This window comes from Talpa europaea (assembly GCF_964194135.1).
Source record: "Talpa europaea genome assembly, chromosome: 15".
NCBI classification, from domain to species: domain Eukaryota; kingdom Metazoa; phylum Chordata; class Mammalia; order Eulipotyphla; family Talpidae; genus Talpa; species Talpa europaea.
Window position 1 is genome coordinate 37,457,989 of NC_140083.1, and position 23,347 is coordinate 37,481,335.

At 39.3% G+C, this 23,347-nt stretch overlaps 1 protein-coding gene across 15 annotated transcripts in view; it reads left to right on the forward strand.

Moving 5' to 3' along the window:
- Positions 1 to 23,347, forward strand: part of GRIP1 (glutamate receptor interacting protein 1) — a gene marked incomplete at both ends in the record, with an annotated part of 674,847 nt that overhangs the window by 504,555 nt on the left and 146,945 nt on the right. For all 15 annotated transcript variants that reach the window (XM_084256509.1, XM_084256515.1, XM_084256502.1 and 12 more), the window contains 3 exons: positions 11,130 to 11,265; positions 13,745 to 13,890; positions 21,915 to 21,998. In XM_084256509.1, the coding sequence (XP_084112635.1) occupies positions 11,130 to 11,265; positions 13,745 to 13,890; positions 21,915 to 21,998 (366 nt within the window). The remainder of the gene's footprint in view (positions 1 to 11,129; positions 11,266 to 13,744; positions 13,891 to 21,914; positions 21,999 to 23,347) is intronic.

The following is a 23,347-nucleotide window of genomic DNA, read 5'->3' on the forward strand; positions in this document are numbered from 1 at the left end:
ACCAAGCAAGTGTAGCTCTAAGTCCCAGTTTGGTCTGATTATTTAAGAAGTCTCATTTCTTGTAGAAGTTTATCCTCCTTCCATTTCCCTTTCAGGAAGAACTCAAGAATTATTAACTTTCAAAAAGCAAGATCCCCTAAGCAGTGGTTAACTCCTGTCTTGGGCACCTACCTCACTGTTGACTAGCTGCTAATGCAGCCTCACCTGATGTCTCAGTCTCCCTTCCTTCTGGAGGGTTCCTTCTTTCCAACCCATCTGAACAAGATCTATTTCATCCCTTGTCATATCTGAACTCCAAGATCGCAGCATCTGATCATTCCAACCTTAGCACAGACACTCTGGTTTTTAATATCTAAATAGTTATTCAACGTAACATGCTGGCCAAAAGGATATCCAAAAAATATGCAAAAATTAAAGATCCCCCCAACAATATCTCATTAAAGCAATGTTGAATCTTCTCTTTCTCCAACTGTTATGTGAAATGATAGTAATACTGTAAATTTCTTATTGCCACCTAAAGGAAGAACTAAAACTCTAAATATCCATCCATAACCTGCCACAGCTTTAACTGTTATTCCTCAGGCTCCCAGGCCATGCTGTGGAACTAACTATATTTCATTGAAATTGTTAGTATAGACATTTGTCTCTTAGACATTTAAAATATGAGCTGTAAAAAGGTAGAGGCTGTGATTATTGGCCTTTGAAATGCTAGCCCCTAGCACAGAGTCTGGCAATAGTAGATGCTTGAAACATATTTTTGAACCAAAATGATCCACAAGTAGCTGTAAGAATGCTGTTAGCTTCTCTAGAGGGAACTTTAAAAATCAGAGTAACTTCAAAGTTAGCTGTGCCAATTGCTTAAGTTTAACTTAAAGAATCCAGTTTTCAATCATGTCAACAACTTGAAGAATGTGATTTCAACCTCTTACAAGTGAAAAATCACAGATGAAGAGTTTTCCCAAAGGACAATTGCCACTGGATCTCCTGTCCCTTGCCTTTTTCTGATCCTTATGGATTCTCAGATATAAAATGTCCACTATTCAAGTTCTCATGCTCAGGAAGAGTGGAAGTTTCACTGAAATGAGTCACTTCCTATTTCTGATATCTTGAATATGCTTTCATTAGATGATTATTTGGCAGCCAAGGAGCATATGACTTGTAATGGGTTTGGGGGTTATTCACTATTTCATGACCCCTACCTGATAGGTACACAGATTAATATGGCAACCTCATAGAGATTTCTTTGATTTTCCTGTTGCTCATATCTTATCTGCTGTAAGATCCTTGGGATTTCTTAAGTAGCATACATGGATGGACTCCAGGAAAACATGAATTTCCCTGAAATTATATACACAAATTTTCTGGGAAGAGGATCCATGGTCCTCATTAGATTTTTCAAAAGGATCTATGATTCAGCAAATACCACCTGTTGCTGACTGTTTTATCTTTTATTCATAATAATCAAAATCAGTATAAGATTGCTGATCTGTATACCTGAAATTTTCCATTATCCAAGGAATAATGATAAGCCAGAAAAACTGAATACTTGTTACTAAGTTATGACACTAACAATAGCAAATGTTGACAATTAAATCATGGGTTTTGGAGAGTGGAAAACTGAAAAACTCTAGTATTGCTATATTAAAAGCACTGATTTTTTTTCCTTAATGCTTTAGGAAACATGTTATCTGAATCAGTTGCATCAAGGGGCTACAGCTCAGTTTTATTTTTTTTTAACCCTGATTATATGTCATATACTTTCAGGGGTCATAGATATTTATATTTTGTACTGTTTATTTGTAAGTTCTCTTCTTTTGAAGTGATCTAAGATTTGCTTTTTAGTGACGCTCCTTACTCTTCCTCCTATGTTGGTTATTTATCTTGCTGGGTAGAGGATACTGGACTGGACGTCTTTTTCTTTAAGTATTCTAAGTATCACTTTCCAGTCTTTCATGCTTATAATGTTTCTAATGAAAAGTATGCTGAGATCCTGATTGGTGCTCCCTTATGGATTACCCCTTTTTCTCTTGATGGTTTTAATATTCTGTCCTTGTCGTTGGTTCTCAACAACTTTATTATCATGTGTCTTGGTGTATGACTGGTATTGTTTTGTTTGGAACTGTTTGAGCCTTGTGATTCACAATTTCTGGCTCATTTTCCAGATTGAGATGGTTTTCAGTGATTATTTCTTTAAATTGATTTTCTATGCATTTTACTTTTCTTATTCCCTTTTCTGACCATCGCTCTATTCTTCTGTTCTCCAGCATTGTGTTTTCAAATCTGTTCATTCTCTCCATTGCTTCTCTTTAGCTGCTTTTGAGATCCTCAGTTGTATTTTTAAAATCAGCTTTAGTGTTTCTTAGCTCACTATTTCTAATTATAGCTGCCTCCTGTTTTTCTTATCTTTACTGTTGTTTTATATTCTTTTTTGATTTTGAATTCCATCAGCCTCGCCAGAACTGTTGCCATGAATTCCCCTTCTGTTATGCTCCACAACGACCCAGAGTTTGGCCTCCTTTCAGGATTTTTTTTTCCCTCTGGCATTTGTGATGTGCTCTTCTGTCCCCTCATTTTCAATTTTTGTCAGTTTTAATAACAGTCAATTTTCAACTGTTGACTTTGCATAGTAATCAGGAACTGAGAGCAGGAAGGGTGGTGGGTATAACAGAGGGCTGAGGTGGTGGGCACTAAAGGGCCACCTCCAGTAGACTCAGGAATTTGAACTCCTTGTACTGTGTGTGCCAGAGTTGAATGGTGGCGATCCACAGCAATCCCCTCCTCCAGGCCAGCTCTTTGGCCTCAGTGTCTCTTACAGTCTCCTGTCCACTTCTACTCCAGGCTACCTTTAAGCACTAGATGCAGCAGTGGGCACAGTTTGCAGTTGATATGGAGTCTATAGTGGCAGGAAGGGCACAGGGCAGGATCTCTATGATACTATGCAGATGGGTAAAGGAGTTTCCTGGAGCCCTCGGTGGCTTTTTAGGCTTTTATTACACGTTTACCAGGTACATGGCAGGCAGGGGGGCCATGGGGACCAGCGAATCTTCATTCTTTCTGAGCTTTCTGGTGTTCTCTCGTGATTTCGTTCTCTCTCTTCTGGTTCTTTTCCTCTCTGTTGCTTCCTCTGGCATCCCCATGATGCTGTCCTTATAAGCAGGTCTCAGCCCAGGTGAACCCACCTACACATGTCCACATCCCACTCCAGGCCATCAGGCATGCCCGCCATCAGGCATGCATTCAGGACCGCAGGGATCCAGCATCAATCCTAATGGCAGGAGGGCAGAAAAGCCTGATAATCATTTGCCCTACAGAGTCCCAGGCTGGGAGTTGTTCTCTTTTTCTCCCCAGAGCAGAGTCTTATCCGGGAATATGCATTCCTGCTGTTGGCAGATCCTGGAGCTTTGTTCAAGCATTTTGGGGGGGAGGTGGCTAGTGTTTTGGGTAGCCCAGCGAGGGCTTCAGCAGTAGCCTTGTCTATCACGGAGTCCAGTGCTTGGCCCTGAATTAGGCATCAGCTGTTCTGTGTTAAGAGACTCAGACTCAAGCCAGGAGTCCTCACTATGTGCTCACTTCTGCAGCTCTGTAGCAATGCACCCTTTGCCCCAGGTACCTGCTCTTGTACCCCATATCCAGTGAAGTGCCAGGTCTTAGGGTATTGGGGTGTGCATTACTCAATGCTGTGGGAGCATCCGCAACATAGTCACTCCACAATCTTATAGGTTTAACTTCCTATTGTCATGCTAAACACAGTTCACTTGGAGTTTTTCCCTAACCCTTTCTGGCGATAGATCTCCCTATTTTGTGCTATGGTCCTCAGTTTGGTTTCCCCTCAGAGGGGTTCAGCTTTGTTTTTTTTTTTAAGATTTATTTATTTCTGCATACAAGAAATGGGGTGCAGGCCAGAGATGTGGGGGTGAGGGGATTCACCAGATTGGGGAGCAGAACAAGCAGATCTCCTGAAATCCACTGCTGAGGGGAACAGCAGGCGAGGCAGGAGAGGTCTGCGGCGCCATGTGGGTAGCTCCCTGGCCGGCTGGGGGATTGAACGCTCGCTGCAGTGGCTGTGGATAGCTTCATAGTTCTGCGACTTAACCCCTTACCCCACCAGGGTTAGCTTTGTTTTATAGCTGTCTTGTTGTATCTGGAGGAGGTGAGCCCAGCAGCTTCACTCTGCCTCCACCTTGCTGGACTGACTGAGGTGCTCTGAGAAACATGCAGTTATTAGTCTAGCTCTCCCCATCACTGTGTGAGATAAATACCAATCATAATTTTATTTCACATGAATATTGGTGTTAGATATTATTTATGTGCTGCACATCCCTTCCACTGCTCTAACTTATGCTCATATTCCCAGGGGATGAGAGAAATTCTGGTACATCCCTCATGTCATCACGCAGAGGTGGAAAGTGCCAGAAGATTTTTCACTGCTACTCTGGGTGGCAAAAACTGAGACTGAAGATGCAGCTGTTCATAAGAGAAACCCTTGTTTGACCCTGGCAGCTTTGCTGAACCAGGGTGTTAGGAGAAACTTGAAATGAGTATTGGAAAAAGCAGGAAATGCTTATTTCCTGAGGGGGACAAACTTCCTAGTGGCACCACTAAAAGTAATATACAGGTAAAACTGTTGTGTGAGCAGTAATATTCTTTTCAAAAGCAGTGCACAGATACAGCTATAGAATTCTGGTGTAAGCCTCAATCCCCCTTACTAGGGCAATGGTAAAAAATAATCAACCCAGTAAGTAAGCTTAGGGAAATAACTCTGTCTGCTTCTGTTCAAATTCTGCTCATTTATCATTTTGCTTCTGCACCATCGAGCCGTAATTCTTGTTTGCTACAAGCCAATGCTCATTGCCTGGTCATAATTCCCTGTATTGGGACTGATGTGCTCATTCATTCATCAGTGACCAGGGATCACATATTAATGTGCCAGGCACCATTCTAGGCTCTGGAGATAGAGCAGAGAATAAGACACTATATTGACATTTAAAAATTAATCATTTACTGTATAGAGTTTTCAACAGTAGTATATTTGTTTCAGTGTTCCTGATAGTTTTAAAAAAAATCTATGCAGTTAATGGAATGTCAAGAAGTAAAGAACTTCACCTGCTTATTTTGCTGAATGCGCTTAAGATAGTTGCTTTTTAAATGCATTTTTTTTCTTTATGTTGCTGCTATCAGGTGAGTGTCTCACAGACCAGTCAATTTGGAGGGGTATGCTAAAGATTGTGCTAAGACTACCTGGTTTTTAAATCTCATTCTGTTTCTCTCTATATGATTTTAACACATGCATGCCCTCACTCCAGGCAGTCACAACAGTACAAATTCCTCTTGTGCACCTTCCCTTACTTGGGACAGATGTCAGCATTCCCCAACCAAACAGAGCAGAAACCTTGAAGTCTTTTTGTCCCTCATTCTTCCTTACTTTCCACATCTTCCTCAGTTTGTCTTGAGTCCATGCCATCTCTATTGCTCCTGGTAGATTTCTGTCTCTCATGGTTACCTATCTATACCCCCGAATTCATCCTACCCTTATATCCACGGCACTCCAGTTCTCAGCCTCCTTTGAAGTTAGATGTAGGCATGGGACAAATTCTGACCTTGGAATATGAACAAAAACAGGATGACTGCCAATAGGATAAAGTCCTATTTAGAAGTTTCTAAACTTTCTCAGTTCACATGGACATTAATGACTCAGTAAGTTTTTGCAGTACTTGTAGCTCAAATAAAATAGCCATACCTCCATTTATTAAGCAATAATCCAAACAACATAGTACATATTATACTGTAACCACTTAGTGGCTATTTGCAGAAAATAATACAAATAAGTTGAAGGAACCACAGCGCTTAACAGTGATTTGTGTGCACTTGTTGGGCATTGTACAGCTTCTGAAACCTTCTAATCAAATGAAACATTGACAAACTCATTTCCTGTTTGACGCTGATTTTTCACGTGGAACTTCCTTTTTGTCACAACCACCAAAAAAATCTAGCTTTGAGCAGGTGGTACACGAACAAAAGTCATGTCATATGATCTAATGTTCACCAGAAATATCTCTAATGAATAGGTGGTACTGTATGTCCAACAAGTAGCTAGCTGACTGTCTTTCCCTCAGAATTGTTCATTGGTTCATGGAGGCCTCGTGATTTCCACTATGAAACTTTGAGGAACATTAATGCACAGTTTGAGGGCCAAAGCCCTATGGGACAGTAGAGGCACAAAATGGAAAAAAGCCTCGATCCCTGAATCTCTGTCTGGAGGGGAGCTGGTCGCTGCTCAGGAACACCCGCCTTAGACTTGCATATGAACAGAATAAACCTCTGTTGTGGTTGAGCCATTATCCATTTCTGCATTTGTTGATATAACCTAGTCTAACTTAATACATTATATTACTGCAATGACCTTCTTGACCCAAATCTAATGCTGCTCTCCCCAACCCTTCCCATCATCATTACAATTGTCCTCTTTGTAATTCCCTATTTATGGAGCCCCTGAATTTTAGGAACTTGTCAAAAATTAGTACCAATTCCCCTTTTTCTGTTCTAAGCCAAATTATGTTTTTAAAATAAACAATTGGGCACGAATGTTCAGGCACCAAGATTTCCCACAAAATAAATAAAATTACTAGGCCATAACCTTTATTCTATGCAAAGCAGTGTGACTAAACACTAAGATGGCCAGTTCTAGATTCTGGATGCCCTATACTTGTGATTCATTTTTTTTCCTTATTTTATATCCATCAGATCCAGACTCCGACCAGTGTTTGGGGAGCAGACACAGAGGCTTTCTTAGCCTGTGAACCCTAGGTTCTTGCTTCTGGGGTGTATGATTCTTTTTATAATCTCTCAGGGAAGATATGGTGTGTAGCGTACCATCTAGTCATAACTCCATTACCTCCTTCAGTCAGGCTTCCTAAATGGGCTCTCTGTTTTTTTCACAACAACATTCAACAATGAGCTGGCGTGCTTTGGGAACACAATTTTCCACAAAGTCTTTGCAAGGATACCTGTTCCACTTTTGCAATAAAAGATGAAATCTTTCAATTGCCCAAAATATCCTATTGGCATTTTTATTGATACTGTGAATTTACAGATTAATTTAGGGAGAACTGACATCTTGAAAGTTGGGTTATGTTATCCGGTGGAATATTAGTTCCTACATAGCAGCAATCTTATCTGTTTTGTTCAGTACTATTTATGTCCAAAGTCCGGCAAACTGGTCAGTTTTTATTGGATGGCTAAAAGGGATGTCTTTTATTTGTTCTGCTCTTATACTCTACCCCTTGAAAGTCTTTTGATATTTCTTTCATATAGATCTTGCACATTTTTCACTAACTTTTCCTTTGTGGCTCTTGTAAATGGAGTATTTTTTTCTATGGTAACTTGTAACTGGTCATTGTTCATGTATGTAAAGGCTGTGCTTTTCTGCAATTTAATTTTGTAACCATCTTTATTATCAAAGTTTCTTACTTGTTTGCAAGATTTTTTCATCATTCTTTGCTTTTGCCAGGCATCTTTGTTACTTGTCTTAAAACTTTCTGGAATTCAGTAATTAAGAAGATTGAATTACAAATCCAAAGAAAAACTGCAAACAAGCAAAGCCCATTCTATCAATGAGATTCTTGTTATGTTGAGTGAGTACTGGTACAAATGTGAACCTTTCATTTCTTTTATAAGATAATTAAATATGGTGATTAAGGAAAACATCAAATCCAGAACCATCTCATTCCTTTGCCAGTTGGGCATCATCTGTTCACTTCACTGCTTACTAATTTGAAGAGACCACATTCTTTGTTACATGGTACTCTTAATTGGGGGAGGGATATTTGCAAGTTAAATCACAAAGAAAGAAATTGTCAGTCTATATTAGCTTGCGGAGTGCCTCTGTTTCACTGCGAAAGTTTGTTCCATAAGCCTTGATATATAAGGGAACTCATGCAAATGAATGCATCTGTCTTCATTTCTCCTTGCCATTAGATCATTATGCAAACATTAAACACCAGAAAAGACATAAAATGATTGATTAGTCTAGTGGAGAGTACAGGTTAGCAGAAAGCAAACTCCAGTAGCATGTCCTTCCCCCTCCAGACTGCTTCTTTTCTCCTACACCCTTCACAAATACTATAAAGATTTAGTCAATCCTTCAGGGGCTAGAGATACTTATTGGCAGTTAACATTCTTGTGATTCAGCACATTTTCTTACAAGAATATTCTTGTTACTCCTGAGTTTTGCCTAATTTAGATTCCTGCTTTGGTCTATTCTGCTCAGCTAATCCTGATCAATAAATCCAGACAGATTAGACAGAGACAAAATTGTGAAATAGATGTTGCATTTGCAGCTTCAACCTTCAGTTGACATTGTTGCCAGGGCCATCTCCTCTGTGGCCACTGCCTCCACAACCCACACTGCAGCGTGGTGGTCTGTGACCCACTTACCTCTGTGATTGATTGTCATTTTTCGAACTTGTTTCATCTTTGAGTTTCCTAGTCTGACTCTTGGTCTGCACTCAATAAATGGTTGAATCAATGAGTGCACAAATTACTCAATGAATTGGTGCATGAATGTTTTCTTTCATGTTGTTAAAAGTAGCTCTTAGGGAAAAGATTTGAAATATTTTTTAATAGTTAATTACAGGATAATTAACTCCTTCCAGGTTTAAAATAGCCTAGATGGACTAATGCTTGAAAACAGATCAATTTAAACTAAAGAAATCGAGCTTGTCTAGATTCTTAGGATTTAGTCAGAAACCTGAGAAGGACCTGCCTGGATTCCTCTGTAGAAAACTGCATTGTCCACTTCCCATAGGCTGTACTACATACTGGTGTCCAGTCTTATACAGGGTATGTTCTTGAAAGCCTGAGTAGAATAAAGTATTTATGAATTAAAACTTGTTTCTCACTTGTGTGCTATTACTATTTCATAGCTGCTTCTTTGTGCATTTGTGATTCACCTTTAAGAAAGACCTTAAAGGGACCTCCCTGGTGGGTAAGTCTCAGCACTGTGAAGCTATCCACAGCCTCTGCAGCACGAGTTCGATCCCCAGCCAGTGAGCTGACCCATATGGTGCAGCAGACCTTTCCTGTCTCGCCCACTGCTCGCCTAAGAAGTGTATTTCAGTCAGTCCACCTGTTCTGCTCCCCACTCTGTCACTGGTGAATCCTCTCACACCCCCACACACACCTCTGGCCTGTACCCCAGCTCTTGTATGCATAAATAAATACATAAAAAAGAAAGACCCTAAAAAAACTGTGTTTCCAACACTCAGAGTAAAGATCTATAATCAAATGCTTAAATATACAGGATCACACTACATATTTAAAGAAGATGCAAAGAAATCTTTTGGGCAAAATTGTTAGCATGTTATGTCTCTGTAATGTGAACAGTCATCTCCTATTATGTAATTTTCATTACTTTAATTATTAACTTTATTTTTTAAATAATTTATATGTAGCCTTCTGCCACAAAGGGCTTGTTGGGGCTTTTTTTGTACATCTCTTCAAATGTCATTTGGGTCTGTGTGTGCTGTGTGGGATATGGAGGGGGTGTTTGTTCTGTTTCAAGGGGGCATATGCGACATGCACATGGTGATGGACATCCCTTACATAGCTTCCAGCCAGTGATATAAAGACACCGGGCTCTTATGCATTGATGGGATTTTGATTGTTGAATTTCAGTCATTTTTTTAATCCCATATAAAATATAGTAAATGAAACTGGCATCATTTGCACTTGTAGACTCTTCCTTGGCTTCTGCTATGAAGGGCAAGGGCAATAAAGGTATACAGTGTTGTAAACCTGCCCAGAAAAGGGTTTCCAGCAATGGTCTGCAGGGTACAGAGTCAAAGGACATGGCAGTCTGGGAAGCCCCAGCTGGACCTGACATCCTGTACATCACTGAGGAAAGAGTAGCCTTCTTTCTGCAAGTACTCTGTTGGCCATACTAGATCTGATGAGAGAGTATTTCCCTCCCTGACAAAATTTGACTTTTTCATGGATTAGTGGGATAGTACATCAGCAGTGACAATTTAAAAATCTTTGTGATAAGAATTGATGTAGATTTTTGAAGTAATAATTCACTGTTATATATAATGGAAGAGGGGATAGGGTGTGCAAAGTAATCTTTTCATTTTTTGACTTTGAAACATCTGTTCTTGCATTTAAATATGAGTCTTTGATATCTTAGAATTTATAAGTTGATTCATAACCTTATTTTGGAGAAACTGGAAAGTTGTCCAGTTTACCCATATCTAAAAAGTTTGCATACAGTGGAGAATAACATTATAGAGAATTTTGAAGCACTATTTATTGTAATTAGCTTCTAGATAGGTAAGAGTTGACTCTATTTATTTTTATTTCTGGAAGGAAGGATAGTCTTAAAGTTCTATTGTGTCTAAACTCAAAAAACTTGGGTTCCTTCCTGGCATATAGACATTATTTCACAAGACTAGTGGTGTTTTTTAAACTTTGTCAGTAGAGAATGAGGGACTTAATGGTGGTTACCTGGGGATTCTGAGGACCAACCCTACCTTATCACATTGTGGTATATTCTGTAAGAAGTGATGTGAGTTATTACATGAAGATGTTGTACTTGGTTTTTTGTAAAGTAAAAAAGGTGCAGAGTCAATACGATTTTTCCCAAACCTGTAGAAAGCTCTCTTGTGTCAGTTGACTCCCTCAGCTGAAATGTACCATGAACTTGAAGTCTGCTGTTGTGCTTTATGCATTTGTACTATTATTTAAAATATATTCTAGTCCCTATTTCACAATTCTCAATTTTTTCCCTTTGGAGTTACAAGAAGAGAAACCAGACAAAGTCACTTGAGAATGGCAGAAAACAAAGGGTGAATATTATCATTTGTACATAAGCCATGCCAGACTACTTATTGTGAACTTCAGGGTGAACTACCTCACTGGTGCCCATTTTAATAACTTATAATGTAATATCTGCCTCAGCTTTATCCGCATGCACATCTTTATGAGATAGTCTGCAAATTGCAGTGGAAAAGAGGCCACAGATCTTTTCTCATAAAAGAAAAAGTGGAAAGAGTTTATGGGGAGGTGTCCTTTCACCACACACAAAACATCTGTGCTTCCACGCTTGTTTAATAAGGCAAATGCTTTTCTTTTAACAGAGGAATTCAAGGGCTCCACCGTCGTTGAACTGATGAAGAAGGAAGGCACGACCCTCGGGCTGACAGTATCAGGAGGAATTGATAAGGATGGCAAGCCAAGAGTATCTAATCTGCGGCAAGGAGGAATTGCTGCTAGGTAACTGCATCCCAGGGAAATGTAGGAAAAGGAACACAGGGTGTAATTAATTCAAAAATTAAAGCTCCATCAGAAAAGGTCACTAATAAATAAATGACAACTGCCATCTGCCAGGCAGAAGCACAGTGGGGCGTGTTTCAGAAATGTGGCTTTTCTGGCCTTTGCAAGAGTCACCAGGGAGAGTCTCCTGTCATCTCAGGAGGAACCAGCTCCACAAAAGATTTTAATTTGAAGATGCCCATCTGGATCTAGTCTCCAAATGTGCCACTGAGCAGCAGACTAGCTCCTGCAGAAATAAGACCCTCTGGTCATCTAAATGTGGAACAGAGGACCCATAATGACACGGGGAAGCTGGGTGGGGGAGGGAAACATGCTACCATAGCGGGACAAGGCCAGCCTAGAAAGAATGGGAGGCTCAACCCCAAGTTTCTACGTAAAAATTTTCCTTGTCTCCTATGTTCTCTGTTTTTATTGTTGCAACATTTTCTTTTCATCACAACAAAGAGGTGATTTCCAAAAGGACAGGCTTAGAGAAGATCTTATTTTGTCCTCGTTCCCTTGAACTGCAAATTGCACTGGTTATTGCCAAAGACAGAATGCCCTGGCCGTTGGGCAGTGGTGGGCTTGCCATATAGACAAATTCCAAATTTAGCTCAGAAAGAGGGGTTAGAATGGTCAGGTTTCATTAAAAATGAGGTTAATGTACCTTCAATCCTGGATACCAATAGTCCTGTCCATGTTATCCTAAATTAAGTTTTAGAGTATTTGTCTTACAAAGTGTCATCTGAAATAGTGATTATGTTTGATGATTAACTTGTTTGTACAGGCTGATATCAGCACAGCACCTTAATTTCCTTTCACCATAGGCTTCCTTCTCCATAGCAGTCAAACAGTGATGCTAGGCCTTCATGTGTCTCCAGAGCTTCTCATATATAGCCCCCAAAGCAAGTATGTATGGGGAGCTGAATATCATTTCGAATTGCATTGATGCTATAATTTAAAATACTGTGGGCTGGGCCTCCCTGGTGGCACAGGGGTTATCAAGCTATTGCCAGCCACTGCAGCATGAGTTCTATCCCCAGCCAGGATGCTGACCCACATGGCACCGCAGACCTCTCCTGTCTTGCCTGCTTGCTGTTCCCCTCAGTGGTGGATTTCAGTTGATCTTCCAGTTCTGCTCCCCACTCTGTCTTTAGTGAATCCTCTCAACACCACACTCCCCACCCCCTGATACACACACCTCTGGCCTACACCTCAGCTCTTGTATGCATAAATAAAAATAAATCTTAAAAAAATAAATAAAATACTGTAGGCTATGCCAGTATATCGGGTATTATCAATCATCAAATATTCACTATTTAAGGACCATTTCATAGTTAGGAAGCCAAAATAAAGATAAGATACCTGCCCTAAAAGGGCTTACAGTCTATTAGGGAAGATAGACTATAAAAAGCAAGAAAAAGCAAGAAAAGTTGGGGAGCAATAATAGAGTTATGTAATAGTAAAAAGTAGCAACACAGGACTTATTGCAGAGCACAAGGCTATTAAGTTGCCAAGTAAGCATCACTCAAGGTGAGGAGGGAGTGACCGCTTGCACCGCAGGCTGAGCTGGGGTTTGGGAGGCTCTCTGAAGGAGGTGTGATTGGAGCTGGACTTGCATAAAATAAATGAATTAGGTATTTGTATTTGGGGAGAAAATATTATGTAAAGCCCTTATCAGTGACATGAATTCCCCCATTGCTATCCTCAGCCTTCAACCCTTCTCTCTCCCTGTCTGCCTCACTTAGTTTAGTGTGTGCTAGTTGTTATGTAAGTATTTTGCTTTGTCAGTGATGTGAATTTTAAATTTGACTAAAAGCCCCAATATGGCCAAACTTCTATTTATGGTCATGAAGAAAGACAGGAATGTTATAGAAACCCAAGCCTCTCATTAGAATGTCTTCACCAAATCCTGTTTCACCAGTCCTGCTATAAGCAATAAATTGCAAAGTGAGCTGACCCTTTCTTTGGCTCTAGACAAATTCCCAGAGAAGCTATTGAAAAGTGTGAAATGCCCAAAAGGCAGGCAGCAAAAATGAGAGGGGATAAGAAAAAAGAAAAACTCTTCATATGTCCAGGATCTGAATAGCCTGCCCCCAGAGAATCAATGCTTTATAGGCGACACAACTAAAAACCATTTTCTCTTTACTTTGTTTTATGGTGCTCTTTAAAAATGGAAGGAGCAAAAGGTTAGAAACAAGTCAAAGAGGCCACAGTTGACCCAGGGCAAGACTTTCAAAGTCTAGCAGTGGGCTTGAGAAAAAAAATCTGTTTCTCTCTCACCCACCCTGGGGTGTCCTCAACCATCTTGGGAGGCTGGGGTTTGTGCTGTGTCAGGCGCCCAGGCCTGCCGCTTATTCGTGAAAGGAAAGTGGAAAATACAGTCAGACAGTCCTGTGGAGAGGATGGGCCCACTGAGTGGCTTTCTCTTTTTTTGCAGAAGTGACCAGCTGGATGTGGGTGACTACATCAAAGCTGTCAACGGGATCAACCTGGCAAAGTTCCGTCACGATGAGATCATCAGCTTGCTGAAGAATGTCGGGGAAAGAGTGGTTCTCGAAGTTGAATATGAGCTGCCTCCTGTCTGTAAGTAATCATGACCGGGGAGTAGAACAGAGCCATGATTTTCCCCAAACGAAATATTAGAGTTGATAAATATATAACCTACTCAGGAAGAATTAAAAAGTGCATGTATACAATGAAATTAGCTAGTGCTCCTATTCCATTAAAGTGAGCTGTGAACATTGTATTTGCCACTTAAGCTACTTCTCATTTAACAGTCAACATATTTACAAGTTCTCTGCATTAAGTACCTCCAGGCTTTATACTGAGTGACTAGGCTTAAGAATAACATGTTTAGGGGCCTCCCCTGGTGGCGCAGGCGGTTGAGCGCCACACTGTGAATCTGTCCACAGCCTCTGCAGTGCCGGTTCCATCCCGGCTGGCCGGCGAGGGTCCCACATGGCGTGGCAGACCTCTCCTGTTTCCCCCGCTGTTCCCCTCAGCAGTGTGTATTGTCAGTCTGCCTGTTCTCTTCCCCACTCTATCTCTGGTGAATCTTCTCACCCTCCCACGCATCTGGCCTTTACCCTGGTTCTTGCATAAATAAATAAATAAATATTTTTTTAAAGAAAGAGGGAATAACATGTTTAGTGTGTGTTATATTGATTCTTGTATAGTTATGTTAATTAGTGAGGTATGAAAATAGATTCAGAATACACTATAATCAAGTAATTGGGTAATAATAATAACAACAACAAGAACAATCAACACATTTTGAGAGCTTACTAAATGTCTGGCATTATAAGGAAACCAAATTCACATTGATTCATTTAAGTCCTCATCACAAGGAAAATCTGGATAATGGAGCCCACTTTGGTGCCAGATAACCAGGTTCAAATCTGAGCTCCACCTTTTTATAACTACATGCCTTTGAGAAAATTAGTTAAGCTTCTGCCTCAGTTTCTGTGTCTGGAAAATGGGGGTAATATTTGTTGTTATGAAGATGTTGTGAAGATGAAATGAATTGGTATTTGGAAAGCACTTAGAACAGTGCTTAGCACTATTCTTGATAATTTTTGATGAATAGTACATAAATCAATCAACACTACAAAATAGGCAGTACTATTCTCATTTTACAGAGGCTTAAGTTAAATATCTTTCTTTACAGCAGTAGGCAGCAAACTCAATATATGAACCCAGACTCCAAAATCCATATTGGGAGGTATACCTAATGTTTAACCGAACATATTTGTCCTGCCTTTTAGCTATGCTGTTCTAGTACCACCTCTCCTATTATTAAGCAATTTACATGGGTGCTACTCTGGGAAAGCTCTTTGCTCCTCTGTACTGCTGAGAACCCAGATTGATTATTAACAGTATATAAGAATTCATTAGTTGAGCACTGACTTACTGAACATTTACCATATTCCACATAGCACTCAGTACTAGGGATTTGGGGTAAATCAGTGGAGTTTACATTCTGCAGGAAAAACAGAAAATAAAGCCCAAGTAAATAAGTAACTTGTGTAGTATGAATGCTGTGGGTCATGAATGGTGTTGGAAAGAGAAAACAGAGCAGCGAGAGGAGCTGGGAGTGCTGGGATGGGCGGGGGAAGAGCTTGTGATAGTAAATAAGCTAACTAAGAACAGTTTCATTGAGAAATGACATGAGCCAATAATTTGAAGGAGGTGAGAAAGTTGACCATATGGATTTCTGGGGGAAGAGGGTTCCAGAAAGAGACAGCAGCCAGCGCTAAGATCAAAAAGCAGGAATGTATGTGGGGCTGCTCTAGAAACATTAAGAAAGGCAATATGGGACAGAATGAGCACAAGAAGTAGTAGAAGGATAGGTGTGTCCTATCCAACTGGAAGGACCTTAAGTTTTGCTTTGAATGATACAGGAAATTTTTGCTTTGAATGATACCCCAAATTTTTGCTTTGAATGGGGCAAAGGAGGGACATGATTTTTGTTGAGATTAGACGGTAAAAGACAAGGATAGAAGCTGGGAGACCAGTTGAGTGGCTGATATTCAGTGATCCAGGTAGGAGATGGTGGTGGAAATGCTGAAAAGCAATCACAGTCTCCACCTGTTTTAACGGGATTGACTCCCTGATGGATCTAATGTGGGTTGTACAGAAACAGAGCAGTCAAGAACCAATTCGGGGCCTCCCCGGTGGCGCAGCGGTTGAGCGCTGGGTTGCAAAGCTGCCCGTGGCCTCTGTGGCACCGGTTCGATCCCCGGCTGCTCCCTGGCCACCCGGAGGAGGGTCCCACATGGTGCGCAGACCTCTCATGCCGCACCCGCTGCTCCCCTCAGCAGTGTATTTCATCGGTCTGCCTGTTCTGTTCCCCACTCTGGCTCTGGTGAATTCTCTCACCCTCCCACACTTCTGACTGTACCCAGTGCATGTATAAACAAAAACAAACAAATAAATAAATAAAACATGCCTCTATAAAAAAGAAAAAGAAAAAAAGAACCAATTCAGGGTTTTGAGCCAGAGCAATTAGAAAGATGGGTTTGCTGTTCCTGGAGAATTAAGAATGTGGGCAGAACTTATTTTTGAGGAGAAAGATGTAAGTATATTGTTTGAAAAGCTGTATTTGAGGTGCCTGTTTTATAGGCAAGAGAAAATGACAAGAAAAGAGCTAGATATTGTGGTTTAAAGTTTGGGCAAAAGATTTGAGCTGGAAACATAAATTGAAGTGTCATGGGAATATAGATAGTATTTGAAGCTTTAGAACAGACAAGAATACTCAGGAGTGAATGTATATAACCAGTCATAAGTCCCACTCTTAACATGAAAATCTGACTTGATTATGTAACAGAATCAATTTAAATCTGTGTTCACAAACCTTACAAGATCCTTCATATTCAGCAAGGGTCAGCAGTAAAATAAAATGTTAAGAACTTGTTAAATGTCAGTAAAAATGTGTCACTAGTTAAATGTCCTTTCTGCCCCTTCCTTTGTGATATTAGACATTTTATTTAAAGTTCTCTGACCCTTAGGTTTCTCACCTATAAAATGACTATCTATGGTAATGTAGAATTTTTGTACAAATGTAATGCTATAGTCATATAAAGTATTTAGATCATCATCTCATACTCAGCCATCATATGCATCAATCATTATTACCATAATTATTTTTATTCCATTGAAAGTACTGTGTTTTCTCAAATTTTAAAAGAATTAATTTGCTTTGAAACTCTATCTCATACCATTGTCAGAGAGTTAAGAGAAGCCAGCTTTCTAGAGCGATTGCTCTTTGATTAAGCATTTTCATACTACCAGGGGTATGCATATCTATTAAAAAAACATGTCTTTCTAAAAGGACCTCTTATTATAGCTTTCAGGGATAAAGGCCTATAGTGGAGATGTATCAAATATATGGATGAGCTTAAGGTTTCTGGATAGATTTAAAGGTTCAGTTTCTTTATGAAAATGATTAAAAAGAATATTCCAGGAAGATGGTACAGCAAGAAGATAAGAAGATAATCCACTACACAGGTTGAACACAAATGGGTTGGAGCTTCTGGAGAACAAAGGAAATGATAGAGAGAGCCTTAGGGATGAGACCAGTGAGGCAAGTAGGAATAAAACAGTGGAGCGCCTGATAGGCCACATTGGTGGAACTTGGATGGTGTCATGAAGACAGTAAGAGAAAGCCAAGGAACAGCATCCTCAGATCTGAGTTTTTGGACTAATCATTTTTAGGAAGTCAAATAAAGAATAGGCCAGAGACTATGAGCCCAGAGGCATATTCTCAAAAAAGTGATATCCTGAATAAATATAACATTAGTGGGGTTAAAGAGTAGAGGATGTATATCAGAAATGTTTTGGGGTTAAAGCCCATCATAATCATTCCAACCAGCTTTTCTATTCTCATGTAATAAAACTGATGAACAGGGGAAAAAAGTTTTTAAGCACAAAAGTATGTGAATGTTATGGGAGGTACCAGATAGGAGAGGTCTATTTTCTGAGGATTATTTTTGTCTCTTTCTATTTTGTTTAGATAAATGAATAGGTCTTTGAGTTCAGAGAGGGTTGAAGGGATTATTGAGCTCCCCTTCACTGAGCTCAGACAGCTAGAGCCAGGAGCAAGCTGCCATCGGGGAGGTCCAGGGAGAGAGCTGACTACCCAGAGATAAGCTGCCCCAGGCCAGGATTGTAACTCACTGGAGAATCACAGCAATTTGAGGTCTAGCCAGAAAAAAATGAAGGGAAAGGTGTGTGTGCATGTGTGTGTGTGTGGGGGGGGGGGCAGGGAAACCTTAGACAAGCCACTTAACATTTCTGAGATTCAGTTTCTTTATGAAAATGAAATGGCAGATCTACATGAGCTCTAATCTTTGGATGCTAAGATTCTGTGACACTTTGAGGTTGTATGTAGAGAATATATTACCAAATTGTATCTTATGGGCCTCCCTAGCGGCGCAGCGGTTGAGCGCTGTGCTGTGAAGCTGCCTGCAGCCTCTGCAGCGCTGGTTCTATCCCCGGCCAATGGCAAGGGTCCCACATGGTGCGCAGACCTCTCCTGCTGCACCCGCTGCTCCCCTCAGCAGTGTACTTTGTCAGTCTGCCTGTTCTGCTCCCCGCTCTGTTTCTGGTGAATTCTCTCACCATCCCGTGCATCTGACTGTACCCAGTGCTTGTATAAGTAAATAAATAAATCTTTAAAAAAAAAAAAAGATGCAAATTGTATCTTAGGTATGTGTGTATTAAAAGCTGGTCCAGAGAAGTGCCTTCACTTCATATTAGAGGTGGTTATATCACCCCTAATGGGGCTTGAAATATTACATATTCCTCATCCATTTTTATTTAACACCTAAATTTCTTTATTATAAGCTTCAGTAGTTGGAAAGCATGTTATTTCTGACATGTTGTTTACTTTACCATCTCTAAACACTATTCAAACCTTGAAGCTACAGATTTACCTCGTTTATTTTATGTAAAGTGCCAGCCACCCAATCTGATTGGCAAAGGCAGTCCTCACTGTTCAACCATCAATGAAATTACATTTGCTTTATGCCAGGTGTCCTCCTTGAATACAATAAATGTGTTACAGCACGTCTGGGTGATGGTCTTCTCACTTGTCAATATTTTTTTTTAAGATTTATTTATTTATTTATTTATTTATACAAGAACTGGGTACAGTCAGAAGCACGGGAGGGTGAGAGAATTCACTCAAGCCAGAGAGGGGAGCAGAACAGGAAGACTGCTGAAGTAAACTGCTGAGGGGAGCAGCAGGTGCAGCAGGAGAGGTCTGCGCGCATGTGGGACCCTCGCTGGCAGCTGGGGATTGAACCAGCACTGCAAAGGCTGCAGGCAGCTTCGCAGCCCAGCGCTCAACTGCTGTGCCACCAGGGGAGGCCCTCACTTCTCAATTCTAAGAGACATAGATGATAGAGGAAGAGGGAAAAGGTAGGAGGGAAGAGGGGTCTCCTCCATTGGCTCATCCTGGGCATCTAGTCTACAGGAGCAGCAGTTACCCAGGGAATGGTCATGTGGCCATGACAGAGGGGAAGCAGGAGGAGCCGTACCACGTGAGCACATCTCAGCCTCAGCTTGCATCTCTTAACATCCGATTGGCCAAAGCAAGTCACATGGGAAAGCCCAAGGTAATGAGTTGAGAAATTACAAACTCCTACTCTCCTACTGTGATAGGAGTAGGAGAGGCAGAGAAGTTGTATCTCATCTAGTAAAACAGAGAATGTCAGTTCATAGTCAGAAGTACATGCATATTTATATATAGAAACAATGGACAACAGTACAAACAACATACCAAAGAGGAATATTTTTGCATTGTGAAATTGATTTCTACTTAGCACTTCTAGGTACCAGATTTGCTTCTTTAGGGAGGCCCCTTAATTGCATCTTTAGTGCCACATATGCACATTTAAAGTAATGAGTAAAATTTACTTGGCAACATAGGATGTCCTGGTACCAAAAATGAAAATGCAGTCACCAAGAGCCAGTTATGCAAGTAAAAATATAAACACCAAATCTGTTTCATTAAGTGTATTAAAATGTGGTCAGCATTCACATTTATCTTTGTAAATGATGAGCAGCAGTAGTGTGGACAATCTAAAGCTGTAGATAATCTCCAAAGTCTTTAGGTTGACTTTGGATTTGACTGTATGATTTTGTGGTCAGCAAGATGTAGCAAAATTAAAATTACAACGCTTTGCATTCCCAGAATAGCCATGAGCCAACAAGGACAGGTGGCCCAGAACTAGAATTTAGTTGTATGTAATTGAAAGTTGATTTAATGATTAAAGGAAATAATATTTGTAAACCACTTTGCACGATTCCTGGCACATAGTAGAGCTCATTATTTCTTCCCATATCCTCGCCTTTCCTCCCTTGCTGGTAGAACACAGAGATCATGTTATTAATATCTTCAAGTGATTTGTTGGGTCATAGAAATAAGAAAACATTTGGTTTGGACTCAATTTTTTTTTGTTTAATTAAAACTGTACTTCAACACTTTTAGCTATTTGTATGTACTGTTCCTCATTGATTAGAATAAACTAAAAAATCCCCTGGTAGCAAGAATATGACATTTAATTAAATCAGCAGTGTACCACAACATTTGTTCAGCTGTAGGTTTATGTTGTTTTTCAGCAGATCCAAGTTCTCATTGTACTTCATGTCCAGCTGGATGTGTGCAGTTTTGTGAATTTAACTGTGTGCTTTTCAAAATCATGTCTAGTCCCAAGGGAATTCAGAATTTGATCATTAAAAACAATTGTAATCAATGCCTAATGAAATTTACTTTAGTTTCTATACCTGGCAAGGAGAAGGTCTTTCAAATGATGCCTTTAAATTTTACTTCTTGTTGATAGTTTTATGTAATGAACCCTTCAGGATCTACTAATAATATAAAAATTATATTGTTGATAATGCACACAACATTAGGTAAACAGATGTCATTGTACAAATTCAAGGATCTAAAACCATCATCTCATGCAGTTGGCAAACATAATCTCTATGAGTAAAAATATCCATGTATCTATACCAATAAAATATAAAGTTGTGGAAATGCCTTTAAATTCAACAATACTATACTGTTATAATCAGTATCACTCACTAGTTTTTTGAAAGTAGACTTACAGAATGTTTTAGTGTCTAGACCTTCATACAACTTTTATCTTTATACTGTGAGAAATATAATTAGAGATTGCAACTTAGCAATGCAACTTCATTTTTGTGAAATGACAGCAATAAAGCAATACCAGCAAGCATGATAGCTTCCAATAAAATGAAGTAGATCTTTTTTTATATTAGTAGTAATAATTTAAGTGCACTTTGAATTTCATTGGCCCTCCATGTTTTTTCTTTAATTGCTCTGTATCATGTGAGAAGTGAATTAGTGGCAATCTGAGAGTAAAACTTTTTCTTCCTATGCTAACTGCAAAAGTATTTAAAAATGCATAAATTTTATAAAAATCACATTTTTTTAAAGATTTATTTTATTTATACAAGAAGCAGGGTACAGGCCAGATGTGTGGGAGGGTGAGAGGATTCAACAGAGACAGAATGGGGAACAGAACAGGCAGACTGACAAAATGCACTGCTGAGGGGAGCAGCGGGCAAGACAGGAGAGGTCTGTTCACCATGTGGGTTACTCCGAGGCCAGCGGGGATCTAACCAGCGCTGCAGACGCTGCAGACAGCTTTATAGCGCTGCACCCAACTGCCTGCACCACCAGGGAGGCCCAAAAATCACATTGTTTTTACATTGTACAAAGGGAGGTTTCTATTTATCACATGAAGTTTATCTTGCTTGTTATATAGGCTTTAACAATGTGAATATTACCTTCTATCTATCTGTAAACTGGATACACAGAAGAAAATTAAATACCTGTGATTTTAATGCCACTTGGATCTATATAAGTCACTTAAGGCAGATGATGATTTTGGGTATTAGTCTTACATTCCAATTGTTTTTTTTGTTGTTGTTACATTTTCTTTAAAGGAAGTTATTGCCATTTTATTACTCAAAACAAGAACTACTAGCAACAGAGATCTATAATTTTTTGCTATCTTAAAAATTTTAGAAATGATATTATGACTTAAAACTTATATTTCCCTCTCTTCTGCTTTTAGCTGTTCAAGGATCCAGTGTTATCTTCCGTACCGTGGAGGTCACATTACATAAAGAAGGCAATACCTTTGGTTTTGTAATTCGAGGTAGGTGATAGAATATATGAAGCATTAGATATTCTCAAAAAACTGATTTTTCCCAAAAGTAAAGTCAACTTATAATGCTTGCACCCAGTCTTCTTTAAAGAAATAAAGAAATGAATGAAAAATTAGTATCCAAAAGACCTAGAATTATTTTCAGCCCATTAATATAAAGAAAAGCCAGTATTTGTAAACCTTGTATCTCAATCATCATAATAATATTCCACTTTTCTACATGTCTTTTGTCTTCTATTTTATAATTTCCTATATCACTGAGGCAAAAAAATGTTATGTATGGCTTTGTTTAAATGAATTTTTCCTGAAATATATTTTGTTATTGTAGCTTTCTAAAAGTGAATTGAAAGTGATCTAATGCCTTGAGCACCTGTGTGTATCAGTTCAAATCATTTAGTTATGAGTTGACATTAATAATAAAGATTTGGAGTGGCTCCCATGTATCTATGAAACCATTCATTCTGAGCTGTGATTCTGGCTTCTAATATTTTATTTTTGTATGGTAATTTCATCCCTTAAAGACTACATATACATCTGTACTTGTAATTCCTAGTATGGCAGTAAGGTTCAATAGGGAGCTATAGAAACATCAGAAATTTTTTAACATTTCACACTTCTTGATATTTATTTATCTATTACACTTTTTACTTAACTAGAGTCAAAATTCTATCAAAAATTATTAAAACAGCAAAATTAACTCAACATCCTAATAGACATGTATCAAGGAATAAAAGAAATGTGTTCACTTATATAGATTCATGTCAGATAATTGAGTTTAAGGGGTAGGTTCCATTCTATGTCAATCTTTTGGCAAATCACTCAGATATTTATTAAGGACATGTCAACATGTCAGCATAGTGCCAAGAACTATGGAGTCATAAGACAAGACCCCATCTACAGGGAATTACAGTCCAGTGAATTTAAGACATAAGTTGATCAAGAATTCAAGTGAGTGGTAAAGAAAATGGGCAACTGGGAACTCATTGACGAGTAGATATTATATTTTTCTGAACAGGTCCTATTTTTACATAGAGCCAGGGACCCAAAAACTATTCCCAAATTTCTGTATAAAAGAACTAATCCAAATTTTCAGTTTGGCTGGTATTATATACAAATCTGGCTTTATAATTTAAATATGAATGAGAGGTACTCTTGAACAGCATTAGGGAAAAAATACCATAAAAAATACTGCTGTTGCAAGTATTCATCACTTTGTTGTGTGGTTAATCAATAGCAACTCAAATGCTAAAGAAAGAGCTAAACCAGCAGTAATTTATCTATAAGTACTAAAAAAAATAGAAGTAATTAATATCCACAACCACCTAAAGATCATTGATAAT